Below are 14,912 nucleotides of genomic sequence, written 5' to 3' on the forward strand. Positions count from 1 at the left end.
CCTAAAAAATTTTTGTTCGTAAACTATTGTTATTTTAATCCTCTAAAAAGATTATAAGAAATAATTGTAAAAAAAATAACCAAAAAATAATTTATGTTTCTTTTTGTTTATAATAAGAAATCCTAAAATAATAAATAATATTTCCTTAAATAATGTTAGATATATATATATGTATATTACCAAATAAAAATTAATAAAAAAATAAAAAATTTAATATAATTTTAACGAAAAAAATAAAGTGCATTACCCATTATCATTAACTAATTTTTTTTTTTTTTTTTTAATACATGTATTTCTATACAAATAAAACTATAGTGCACTTGTTAATCACTAAAAACTTAAATATTAAAATTAAGAAAATTAGAGTAGTTTGATCAGTGTTTAAAATTTAATAATTTAACAACATATAATGTAGCTGTTCATAATTGTAAATATTTCTTCTATTAAACATAATATAATTTATTTATTAAAATATATATAAATAGCTAAAATAGTATATTGTAGTTGCTGATTTTAGAATTTACATTTATATATTTTATTTATTTTATTTTTCCTTATTTTATATTTTATTAAAGTATCAATTAGATCTTTTAAAAAAATAATAAATTATTAAGTACATTATTTTATTTATATATAAATTTCATATACTAATAAAATTTTACTTCAACTGTTCAAATTTCATTTTCAAAAAAATTTTCTACAAAAATATTATATAATAATTAAATTTTTTATTCAAAATATCAGAGTTAAATAATTGTATCATTATTTCAAACTTATATTCATATTCATATAATTATATAAAAAATTTGAGAAAATACAGAAAAAATCCTTAACACGATTTTTTTTTTTCATATAAATTTCATAGTATAATATAATGCTTTACTTTAACTATTGTTTTTTTTTTTTTTTTCTTAATGTTAATCTTATAAATTAAGTTTTTGTTTTATTTATCACAATTTTTCATTTTTTTTAAAAATTAATTACATTATTATGTAAAAATTACAATAATTTAATATTTTACATAAGTAGCAAATAAAAAATTTCTTCTGCTCCGAATTCTTATTTTATATTACATAAAATGACATTTTCTCATATAAACAAATTTATGATATAGTTATTACATAAGTACGAGTGTTGCCATTTCTACATACAAATTATAACAACTTCCTGATGTGATTTAAGTATTCAGTGGTACTGCAAAATAAAAAAAATAGTAGTATTCAATTTTTTAGTCAAATTATATTATTTTTCTTTAATTGGATTATTGAATACGTTTTTAATGTATGATAAAATGTAAATGTAAAATAAATTTATATTATATATATTACCTTTTTCTCTTCCTCAAATTTTTGCTTTTATATATTATTTATATAAAAATTTATTTTTTTTAATAAATCAATTTTTAAATGTTACTGCAGAATATATTAAGAAAACCTAGTTGTGATATAATAATCATGAGAAAAAACTCTACCTCAAAAAATGCAAGATTATTATCGCAATTCGAAGGAATTCCCTGCATGTCAAACGAAAAAAATGCAACAGAATCCAGTGCTAATTTATCTAATGATACAATTCATCTCAATACAGAAATTCAAACATTTATGAATGATACTTATAATGAATTTGAATTTTATCTTCAAGATGATAAAATTACTAATTCCATGGAAAAATGTCAAAAGGTATCTACATACATAGATTGGAGAGGGATGGATTATGTTAATTTGCTATTAAGTAAAAAACAAAATTATAATATCTCATGCCTCGTTGAAGATTGGAATAATAAACAAAATTCTTTTGAAACACATATAATTAATGAAACAAGTCCAACATGTAATATTGGAAAGTTTCATTATTGTCCTCTTTTATATAAAAATAATAACTGCACTAGTCCTTATAAAAATAGTGATCTAGCAGTAAGCACAACATTAACATACGATAAACTCAATGAAAGTACATATGAGATCAATAAAACTGAAATTCAAACATTTATGAATGATACTTATAATGAATTTGAATTTTATCTTCAAGATGATAAAATTACTAATTCCATGGAAAAATGTCAAAAGGTATCTACATACATAGATTGGAGAGGGATGGATTATGTTAATTTGCTATTAAGTAAAAAACAAAATTATAATATCTCATGCCTCGTTGAAGATTGGAATAATAAACAAAATTCTTTTGAAACACATATAATTAATGAAACAAGTCCAACATGTAATATTGGAAAGTTTCATTATTGTCCTCTTTTATATAAAAATAATAACTGCACTAGTCCTTATAAAAATAGTGATCTAGCAGTAAGCACAACATTAACATACGATAAACTCAATGAAAGTACATATGAGATCAATAAAACTGAAATTATTGAGCAAAGAAGGTCTAAGTTTTACGATCTTACTTATGATATATCTAATTACTATTTCAATGCATATGATAAAGATAGATCTAAACTTAATTGTGCAAAGTGGAGTATGTATATATATAAGAGAGGGAAGCTATATGTTAATATGATGACATATGAAATTAATTCCGATGAACCTTATGTAAGAGATTCTATTAATGTATGGAATTCTTTTAGTCAAAGTTTGCAACAATTTACATTAGAAGAGACAAAAAATCGATGTAATATGACAGAATTAATTTATAAAATTAAAGAGAAAGAAAAATTAACTAAATCATATGATTTATCATGGGTTACATTAGATAACAATCGTAATGGATCTAATGAAACTTTAGATGTTATAACCTCATTACAACATAACATACAATCTACAAATGGACCTTTCAATATTTCACACGATGTTGTTACAACAAATTCAACAAATAATAATACGTTTAGTAGTATAAATAATGATAATATCACTACAAAGACACCTATAGGGACTACCATAAAACCAATAACAGCAGGAGATCAAATTACACTAGAAACTACAACCACAGCTTCAGATGTTACAGCACAAACCAATTCTTTAATCTCAGATACTAAGCCTGAATATAATTTAAATACAACTAAATCTTCACCTTCATATTCTCCTACAAGTGATAATGCATATTCTTCATCAGACAGTACTATGCCTACAGTTAGTAGTGAGCCTTCCACAGATAGTACAACCTTTATCAAAATTGATCATCAACTTTCACCTAATACAAATACCACTCAACCTAATGAAAATAGTACTATATTCCTTTCCGTAAATAAATCTGCATCTAATAAAAATAGTTATACCAGTTCTCCTACAATTATAGCTTCATCATCTGCAAATGATTCTATATCTTCAAATGATACAACTTCACATTCTGCCAAAATCGTTGAACCTTCTAAAAGTTATGCTACAATTTCTTTAACTAATATTGAATCTCCTACAGGTGTATCTTCACCATCTTCTGAAACTTCACCCTCACCTAAAATCATAAACTCTACAACTACCAATTCATCTTTTCCAGGTAGCTCTGCATTCCCCACTTCATCCACTCATAAAACTATCACATTACCTTCTAAAAATTATCATAAGTCTTCATCAAAATCTAACACTACAAATTCTCTAGTTAGTATTAAATCTTCTACAAACAATACTGGATCTTCTTTTGCATCTAACAGTTTAAATACTACAATCTCGCCGAAATCTTTAGCATCTTCAATTTTCAACACATTTCCTAATAATGTAACTAAATCTCCCACAACAATTAGTAATATATCATTATTGGGAACAAACAATCCCCAACTACAAAACTCGAAAAATACAACTGTCCCTATTATACAAGATAAGATAATTGTACCTTTAGATAGAACTTATAATAGTGCATTGAAAAATAATGTAAGTGTAAATCCTTCGAGTATGACTGTTTCAAATAATTCTACTACACAAACCTCAACGGATAACAGTAATGAAATTACACCTACAGTTAATCCTACAGGAAATGTATTAATAACAGTTGTTCCAATAGGTATATTCATTTTAGGAATTATTTTTCTTTTAATTCTTCTCTGTAGAGTAAGATCAAATTAATAATTAAAAATGAAATAACATATATGCTTAAAATACTAATAACATTAATAAAAAAATTTCCATAATTGTTTAATATTTTATTTGCCTTATAGTACACTCCTATTGGATCTTGGATTCGCAATCGTAAATCAAAAAAAAAAAAAACAAGAAAAAAGATGAAGGAAATTTCAAAGGAACCTATACTAATGTCTTTAAATGATATAGAGAGTGAACCAACATATGGTGGAAAATATTCGTTATTGCACCACGAAAAGCAAATTCCACTATGTGAGATTAGTTTTGAACGTGAAAGAAATTTGAAATATAGACAGATGAAAAAATCAAAGGAATGTAAAGAAATATACAGGGAAAGTGAAAATAAACGCGTATGTGAAGTTGTAGAGGAAGTATCAAACTACAAAAATGAATCTTCAATAGAAGAAGAAAAATTAAATAAAGATGATACTATAAATGAAAATGAAGAAGAAGAATTGAATGAAAGTAAATCTGGAAGTAAAATTAGAAAAGAAAAATTGATTAAAAGTGGATTAAAAAAAAATGTGGTTCATGTTGTAGGGTATACCAGGAAAAACACATTAAATGATGGAGAAACAAATGAAATAAATGTAAAAACTGAAAAATCTGCATACGAAAAGGAATTGAAAAATTTAGAAAATAAAATGTCAATCAAGAATGAAGTGTGCAATTGGAATACATGGGCGAATATACATATTGTAGCATTACTAGAGTATAAAAAAGAAGAATGGGAATTGTACAGAAATGAATTTTTAAAAATTTGCATAGAAGAGTTTGAAAGACGAAAAAAATACTTATCTAAAAGAAGGGGACAATAATTTAGTAAATATAAGAGAAGGAAATGTTGTAGTTATGACGCAAAAAAATAGCAGTATTTTTGAGAAATGGAAAAAAGAAGAATGGTTCATTAATTTGAAAAAAGAGTGGAAGAAAGAAGAAGAAAAACATTTAGAATATTTAGATGAACAAGATATCGAGAACGTAACAGTGGGAGGAATATGTAATCTAATGCTAGACAAAAAAAAAAAAGCATGGAGGAAGTGGATTGAAAAGCAAAGAGAATATTCAAATGAATATAAAAAGCAGGATTGGCTTAAAAAGTTATTAGAAGAATATGAAAAAGAAGTTATTCATAAAAATATAAAGGAAGGAAAAATTGAAAATATAAGTGTAAAAAAACAAGAGAAAGAAAAAGATAATGAAATAGATAAATATGAAATGAAGAAAAAATTGACACAAAAAATGTTAGTAGATATACACATGATGGTATTAGAGGAATGTGAAAAAGAAGAATTAGAAAATGAAAAAGATGAATTACTTAAAACAAACACGGAAGGGTTAGAAATGCTAGAAAATTTATGTGAAGATATAAATATTTTAGAAAAAATAGGGGAAGAAAGAAGTTGGGATTCTATTTTAAAGAAAAAAAAAGAGGATATAGAAAAATGGAAAAGAGAAAAATGGTTTATAGAGTTAATGTTAGAATGGAAAGATAACGAAGAGAAATATATAGAAGAATTAAATAAAAAAACGTTGGAAACAAAAAATGAAGAAAGAATAACAAATATTGCTTTAGAAAGGCAGAAAATTGTATGGAAAAAACATTGGGAAGATATTTATAAAAAGTGGATAGAAAATGATAACAAAGAAGAATGGTTTACAAAATTGGTTGATGAAATTGAAATTAAAGAGAATGAATATAAAAGTGAAATTACTAAAAAGAATATAGAAAAGAAAAAGGAAAATGAAGAAGATGGAGAAAATATTAATTCAAAAATAGAAATTAATAATAAAAGAAAAGAAAAGATAAAAAAATATGAAAAGACTCATCTAGATGATACAGATAAAAAGATTAATTCTATAATAAAGGAAAAAAAATTAAAATGGAAGACTATAATAGAAATACACATGATTGTATTAGAGGAATGTAAAAAAGAAGAGTGGTTAGTAAATAGAGGAAAATTTTTAGAAACCTGTTTAGAAGAATTTAAAAATGAAGATAAAGAAAAGTATCCAAAAATAATGGAAAATTATTTAGCAATGATGAGTAAAGGAGAAGAAGACATTAGTGCATTAATGATAGAGAGACAAAAACTTCTATGGAAAAAATGGGTAGAAAGAAACAAAAGAATGTCAGAGAAATGGAAAAAAGAAGAATGGTTTATTAATTTGAAAGAAGAATGGGGAAAAGAACAAGAAAAATATGATGAATTAACAAATGAATCAGAAATAGTAGAAATAGAAGCAGGAAAAAATCCTATGCTAGAGAAACAAAAAAGAATATGGAAACAATGGATAAAAAAACAAAGAATGTGGTTCATAGAAAACAGTAAAGAGGAATGGTTTAATTATTTGTTAGACGAATATGAAAAAGAAGAAGAATTTAAGAAAGGAATAACTAAAAGAGATATGAGAAAAGTAAAGGATATGAACGAAAATATAGAGAAAATGGAGCAAAAAGAAAATGAAGAAATAGAGAAATGTAGAAAGAAGGAAAAGTTGATACAAAAGGTGTTTATAGATATTCATATGACTGTATTAGAAGAATGTAAGAAAGAAGAATTTGAAAAAGAAAAAGAAGATTTTTTTAAAACAATTATGGAAGAGTTGAGAATACAAGGAAATTCAAATGAGGTTGTTTACATATCGGAAATAAAAAAAAAGAGTAGGAATATTATATTAGAAAAAGAAAAAGAGGAAATAGAAGATTGGAAAAAAAAAAAATGGTTTATAGAGTTAATGTTAGAAATGAAAAACAAAGAAAAGAGATACATAAAAGAAATATATGAAGAAGTGATAACAAAAAAGAATCAGGATAGAATTAAAAATCCCATGTTAGAAAAGCAAAAAACTATATGGAAAAAACATTGGGAAGATATCCATAAAAGGTGGTTAGAAAAAAATAATGAAGGATGTTTTACAACACTAATTTTTTAATAGAATAATAAAGACAATGAATAAAAAAGCAAAATTTATAAATAGAGTATGGAAAAGAAAATATGATGGAAAGAAACTGAAAAAATATGTAAAACATAGAAAAAAATTTAGAAGTGATCAATAAATAGAATTATTGAACTTTTTTAATATTTACTAAGTAATTAAAATTAAATATCTCTAAATGTTTAGTTATTGATTCATTATTTTATCCATTCAATGATTTTGTTTATGTATTCATTTATTAATTATCTGTTCAACAACTTTCCTAGTATTGATCAATCAAATAAAATAAAAAGCGTTTAGAGATAACTATAGTTGTTTTATTTTGATAAAATAAATTTTTACATAAATTATTTATTTTTATTAACCTATCTTAAATTTTAACTCTATCGTTTATTAAGGTTAATTTATACAATACAAATATAATGTTTAACATTATGTTTTTTAATACTTCATACATAAAAGTATAATACACATCGCATCACAGAATAAAAATTTATTATTTTTGTTTTTAAGATGATATTTTTTTTTTCTATTAAAAATTAAAAAAAAAATTATTATCATTTATTTTTTATTAAAATTTCCTAGGCCATCAGAATATAAAACCCAAAAAAAGATAAAATATTTTTTTTTTATTATTTTAAGTACGCACAAAAAAAAATTAATAAATGAAATATATTTTTTCCTTTTTTTATGTATCAATTTTTTAATTTTTTGTTGAATGGTATTATGATTTATTAATTTACTATTTAAAGACCTTTATAGTGCTTTAGCTTGTCAAATTAATAGAGAACATGTAAAATAATCTCTACTTATTCATTTTATTATAAGATTAGCTTATGTAGATAGTTATATACCTATTATAAAAGTATCAATTCATAATAAACTTAACATAATTGTTATAATATTCACACTTTTTAAGATACTTCTTAGTTATTTTTCATAAAAAACTATAAAAAATATCAAATTTATTCATCTCCCAAAAAAAAAAATAAAAAAAAAAACATTATTTTTTTTTAAAAATAAAAATAAATATATAATTTTTTTTTTTTTTGAATATGTTAACTATATCACTTATTTTATACAATTATAGTTCTACTGCATTCAAGAAGATATTTTTTAACTACAAATTAACCTGTATTTTTTTCTAAATATTCAAAAAATATTATAACTGTTTTCATATATATGTATATATCTCCCTACATGCATTTTAATTATCCTTTATGTATCTACAATATTCTAAGATGAACTGCTATGATGCTATAAATTATTAAAAAGATCAATGATGTATTTTATTAACTATATTGCTAGTTTGGACAAACAAATTTATAAAAAACATGTAGAGAACACTCTATTTATTTTATTTATGATTAAATAAAATATTACACAAATTATTTAATTTTGCTAATTAATGTCAAATGTAAATCACAATAGTTATTTATTAACTTAATTTTGCGTAACATACTAGAAAATGTAATATTTTACTTTACATTATTAATCTTCACGCATAAAAAATTATTCTTTACATCATAAACAAAAAATATTAAGGATAATTCTTGACCACAATTTTTTTTTATGTCAATGATTTATTAATTGATCATTCAATGTTATTACTAGTAACGACCAAACAAATTAATGAAAATTATGTAAAGAGAATTTTACCTATTTTACTTTTATTAAATTAAGATATAAATTAAACTATTCATTTGTATTAATAAATATCAGGCTTTAATTATGCTAGTTATTAATGTTGTTAGTTTACATAATATCCCATGTATACCACATTTTGCATTACATTTTTAATTTTTCATAAAAAAAAAAAATACTTTACATCTTTATCCTAAAAAGACAGAAAAATATTTTTTTTTGATGTGTTATACTTTTTTTCCAAGAGAAAAAAAAAATCATTATAAAAAAAAATTAAGTTTTTATAACAAAAAAAAAATAAAATGAATATTTTTTCTTTTTAATATGCCATATTATTTTTTAAAAAAAATAATAAAAAAAAAAAAAATTTAAAGCGTTTCTTAAGTCTTCTTCACAAAAAAAATATAATTTTCTTTTTTAACTGTAAGTACCTATAAAAAATATTATAAGAATATATGTATCTTTTTTTTCAGTGTACCTTTAGAGCAAGTATATTTATTTAGTTATTATGGTTGCAAATATATATTTTTTTTTTTTTTAGTATACATTATTATGTTTTCCCATTTTCCGCATATTTTATAATTGACTAAATAAAATTTTATTACTCACTATATTTTATTAAATATTATTTAAAACAGGTTGATAATATTATTTATAGTCTACTTGTTTATTAATTTGTTATTTTAATACTAGTAAAGTTATCGATCAATCGATTGGTAAATCACATTTGTTCGTATTTATTCTTAAATTGTTATCAATCATTAATATATATACCTTTCTGATTACTTTAAAATATTTGAATGTTCCTAAATTAAACACATAAAGATACCTTTAATTACTATTTGTAACTGTGCATGACCAATTTTTAATGAAAATGAAAATATATTAAATACAAATCATTCATGTTTGGTACTATAAATTCTGTATGTTGAAAACTATTTCCATCTAGTTCTATATTTCAAAGTACTTTTTTAATATCTATGTTTGAAAAACATTTAATACCGTAAAATGTCTTTAATATATCTTTCATATTAGGTAAAACATATAAATCACCCAATACATATCTATTTAAATATATATAATAAATAGTGATTACCTACCTGACACCCTATTTACTAACTAATTGGTTAATAAAAGGCTTTATTAACCTTTTTCGAAAAAAAAAGAACTAGTTAAATGAAGAATACGTAGATGGTCATGCACACAAAAAAAAAAAAAAAAAAAATGATTAATTTTTTTTGTTTGTATTTTTATAAAAAAAAATACAAAGATCGTCAGAAAAAAAAAAAAAGTTGTTAAAAAAAAAAAATATCAATTCGAAAAAGATTTGTTAATAATAAATAAAAATAAAAATAAAAAAAAAAAATTTTTTTTCTTTGGAATTAAAGATGATTTTAATGAATTTTTTAAGAGAAAGTTTTATATATATAACAATAAAATTTTCATGTAATTAATATTTATATAATTTTTGATATTTGCCAATAATTGTTTATGTTTGTTAATTTAACAGCAATATATATTAATTTCATAATGTAACTCATAACAAATAAACTAGTAATTTACAATTAATTATTAATTAATGTTCAATAAGGATTTAAATTTTTAATAAAAATAAGGATTTTTATTAAAGTAAATAAATGCCTATTGAAATTAAAGAATGCTGAATGAAGTAGATTATGTAAATAAGGATCACTCATTCAAAGCATTTTAAAATATATATAAATACATCAAAACCGTAGAGGCAACTCTAAATGCTCTTTATTAATTTGTTTGTTCAGTACTCTAATAAAGTCACCGAACATCCAGTTAATAAAACAGTACTCTAGCAAAGTCACCGAACACCCAGTTAATAAATCACATGTCTTCTTATATAACTGTGATCTATAGTAATTTTCCATTTGACATTTTTTTTACGAACGACTACCATAGATAAAATCCATTTTGTACTGTTGATCTATAAATAGCTTTGTCAACTTTTTATAATAATATTTAAATAAATAAAATCAGCAAAAGCATCTTATTTTGTGCATATTAGAACAATGGGAAAATATGTACACAAAAAAAAAAATAAGTATAAAAATAGTAAGCATATAAAAAAAAAATAATACTTGCTCAGAAAGTAAATGCAACAGAAAAAAATATAGATATATTTTATTTTACTTTTTTTTATAATAATTTTTTTATTATTTTTTTTTAAAAATAAATTAACATCTTAAAAAAAATATTTTTTTTTTTTTGATGGAGATGATGTAGGGTATTCTTTTTTGGAAGATAAATAATGCAATGTAAAAACGTGATATACATGAAATATCATGTAAATTAATAATATTTATAATTAACTAACTCAATTATTATTTTATATTAATTAATGAAAGTGAATAATATGTATTATAATTTAATTAAAAAAAAATGAAATAAGTAAAATTTTCTCTATACGTTCTTTATTATTTTGTTTTTTGCATATTACTAAAGTCATTGAACGAGCAATTAATAAATCAAGTAATGAATAGCAAAATTGATAAAGAGAATGTAGAATTTTCTCTACTAATTTAATGAATTTAAATATAATATTAATGATATAAATTAGTGAACTGTAAATTATGTAGCTTATTGAAAATTTATTTACTTTAATAGAAATCCTGTATTTTTTTTAAGGACATAAATTATCATTAATCATTAATTTGTAAGTACAAAATACTAACTTATAACTTTTCATGAACAATTTTCAGTTATTCAAGTTCATTTCTTTTTAAAAGAGCAAAAAAAAAAATTAAATTATATTAATATTACTAACAATGAAAACTTTACTATCAAAAATATAAAATTTTCTAATGAAAATTTTTCTTTCTAAAAATTTTTTTCTTCTTATCATTTTATTTTTTTTTTTTAAAGAAAATAAAATATATATCCATAAAAAATATGTAAAGCAAAATATTGATTTTTTTTTTTTTGGCTAGCGCCTGTGCATGGTTAATTGTGTATTACCTTTTCAACTATTCATTTTTATTCTCATAAAGGTTAACAAAGTTTACTGTTAACCAGTTTTCTAGTTTTTTATTTTTTTATCACTTTTTTTTATTTAATTTTTTCCTCGTTCTTTATATTGACATAAAAACCTTCATAATTAGGATGAGAATTTTTCAAAATTCTATCAATTAATTTTTTTCTTTTTTCACTTGTAATACCATATTAAGTCATTGATAGTGCTGGAATCGAAAACTCGTAAGTATTATTCCGATGAACATTCAATAGTTTATCTCTACATTTATTAGCCATTTCATTTTTTTTTATAGAAAGCAATTCACACATTGATAGAATAATGACATTATACCATATATTATACATGTTCTTTAAATAAACCAATTTATCTTCTTTATTATCTTTTTCATCATATAGATAATGTTCTGAATGTTCCTTAATGCAAGTTTGTTTTTTTTTCAACATGCCACCCTCTGCTAACATTCTTCCATCTTTTAACCTATTTTTTATTTGTAGCGTATCTTTATAAATCAAAGACCTAATGGAATCGTACTATGGGATAAAATAAAAATTATTTAAAATTTTTTTTCTATTATTAGAGTAATAAATTAAATAAAATTTTAAAAATGGTTAAAAAATAAATATATACATATGTATTTTTTTATATGAAATTTATCTTACACTGTAAAAACAATGGAATATCCAAATTAAAAGAAGAAATGTAAAAATCTTTAAACGTAAAGTAAAGGTTTTCATTTTATTACTTTTATCGTATAATATTTAAGTTAGAGTTACTAAACCATATGAAAAACTGTTTTTATCTTCGCTAATGGTAAGTTGGAAATTTCTAATATTGCTTTAGATATTATTATAACCTTTGTAAATTAAGTTTTTAAAGTAAAAAATTATTTGTTTATATGAAATGTAATTCCTATTCTTCATAAATATACATAATACTACATTTGCTTTATGTATGATTAATATTGTTAATTTTTCAAAAAAAAAAAAAATAAAATAAATAAGAATGTATGTTTCTAAGTTAAAAAAAAATGTTAAAATATGTAAAGTTATTTTAAAAATGTTTCATTAAAATTATATTCATCCTTAAAGTAAATAAAAAAAATTATGTATTATTAATTTAAAACAGATAAAAATTGTAAGTGTTATATTTTTAATATCAACCAACTTTTTCTTATATTTTTTTTTAATTAACTATTATTTTTTTTCTCTTAATCACCTTAAACTTTAAATTATCTTGTATATAGTATTTATGATTTATAGATATAAATTTATATGTATTAGAGATATTATATCTCCATCAAAAAAATAAAAAACATTTAATTAAAAATTGTTCTATGCATGTGTTTTTCATGCAATATACTATATTTGTGATCATTTTTATTTTAATATGAAACTAACTTTTTATAGTTTATATTTTTGTTTTAAACGTAACTATTTTGGTTTTTCTATTATACATTTTTTATCTTAATGTTTTTTTTTATTTTTGTAATTAATAAATGTTTATACAATATATATATGTATTTGTATTTATTTTTTGTGATTATAATTATTTTTTAAAAAAATTTTCTTTTTTATATATTTCATGCATAATAAAATAAAATAAAACTATGAAACGCACAAATTCAAAAAAAAAACTGAAAACATACCTACTTTAAAGAAATTATAATAATATATCATATAAAAAGCACTTTAAATGAGTTAATTACACTTTAAAAAAAAAAAAAAAAAAACTGTTTTTTAATTATGTATATATAGGAAAAAGCACGTTTCAAAAAATGATTGTTTATTTTTTTGAAAATTTACTTTTTTAATTAATCTAAAAACTACGAATAATATTCTTTTTTTATAAAACATAATGTAAAAATATATTTTTATGAATTTTTTTTTTTTTTTAACTAATAATAATAAATATAAATTTTAAATTTAATAATGATGTTACTTATTATATTAACTATAAAAATATAACTTTAATTAAATATAATGAATTTTTTCCTAAAAAAATACAAGGATATATCTTATTATTGGAATATAAAATGTATCAATAAATAAATATAAAACAGAATTATAATGTAACCTTTTGCATGTACATTATCATAATCTCCTAACTAAATAAGAAAAAAAAATTATTTATCTTCTTTTTTAAATTTTATATGCTTAATTTATAACTTTTTATTATCATGATAATGCATTTATTTTATTTTTTGTTTTATTTTATTTTAGTTTTATATATTTATATTACAACTTTTTTGTATTTCCTTGTATTGTTTATAAAATTTAGCTAACACAATTATTGAGTTATAAATAGTATTATCTATTTATTTTAAGTAATACTTAAATAAATAAAATTAAAAAAAAACATTTTTAATCTTTTTTATTAAAATTCAGGGAAATGTGATCACATAAACACTTTAACAAAGTACGTATACTAAAAAAAAAATTTTTCACTAAAAGTAAATATATTTAAAAAAAGTAGTTGCACTAAAAGTAATTACATTTAAAAAAAATACTTGCTTTAAAAGTATATACACTAAGAAAAAAATATGCATATGTTGTTCTATTTTTTTTTAAAAAAAAGTATGATATTTTAAAAAAAATTATTTTTTTTTGAAAAATTAAGAGTGTAATATAAAATGTGATATACATGAGATATAGTTTAAAATAACAATAATAGTAATAAATTTATGCATTTAATATTTGATATAATTAATATAAATGAATAATATGAAGAAAATAAAATGAATAGAGCTTTTTCTACATGCTTTTTATTAATTTGTTTGTTTGATACCAGCAAGGTCATTGAACGAGTAATTAATAAATCACTTATATAAAAACAAAGAGCTCAACAATTGCCCCTCTTAAATATTACTTTTTTCTTAAATATTTAAGTAATATAAAACATCTTTGTAAACATTAATGAAAGATTTTATTAAGAATTTTTATTTTTTAATTGAATTTGTGATCATCTTTGATATATTATAAATAAAAAAGTATATTAATAAATACTACCTTTTTAATATTTGAACGCTTATTTTTCTATAAAAAATATTCTTAAGTTTAATAGTAGTGTGTTTTTATGGTTTATGTATTTTCAATATAATATATAAATGTAGTTTTTGTAACTAAAAATGTGTAAAATATAAAAGTATCTTACATTTATATATATTGTTTCATGGTATTAAAATCTTTTAAATAATATATGTATTGGATATTTAACAATTAAAATTATCCAAATAATAATCCACTAAATGTATAAATTATTGCATTTATTATAAGTAAGATAATGTTTATAAAGAAAAAAATTAT

The 14,912-nt window shown here is 20.7% G+C and overlaps 2 protein-coding genes across 2 annotated transcripts, besides 1 other annotated feature; one reads left to right on the forward strand and one right to left on the reverse strand.

Annotated features, from left to right (window-relative positions):
* Positions 1-1,406: 1,406 nt before the first annotated feature.
* PGAL8A_00269800 lies at positions 1,407-6,962 on the forward strand (the record flags this gene model as incomplete). Its single annotated transcript, XM_028671678.1, is given in 3 exon segments — positions 1,407-3,995; positions 4,103-4,839; positions 4,841-6,962. Coding segments are annotated over 3 exon segments (5,448 nt in total).
* A 2,771-nt stretch (positions 6,963-9,733) lies between these two features.
* Positions 9,734-10,426: a repeat region.
* Positions 10,427-11,798: 1,372 nt separating this feature from the next.
* PGAL8A_00269850 (fam-g protein) lies at positions 11,799-12,344 on the reverse strand (the record flags this gene model as incomplete). The annotated part of the gene is made up of 2 exons (XM_028671679.1): positions 11,799-12,140; positions 12,270-12,344. 2 exons carry the CDS (start codon positions 12,342-12,344, stop codon positions 11,799-11,801), a joined length of 417 nt encoding a protein of 138 aa, XP_028528307.1.
* Positions 12,345-14,912: the final 2,568 nt, after the last annotated feature.

Source organism: Plasmodium gallinaceum (assembly GCF_900005855.1).
Source record: "Plasmodium gallinaceum strain 8A genome assembly, contig: PGAL8A_v1_82, whole genome shotgun sequence".
NCBI lineage: Eukaryota > Apicomplexa > Aconoidasida > Haemosporida > Plasmodiidae > Plasmodium > Plasmodium gallinaceum.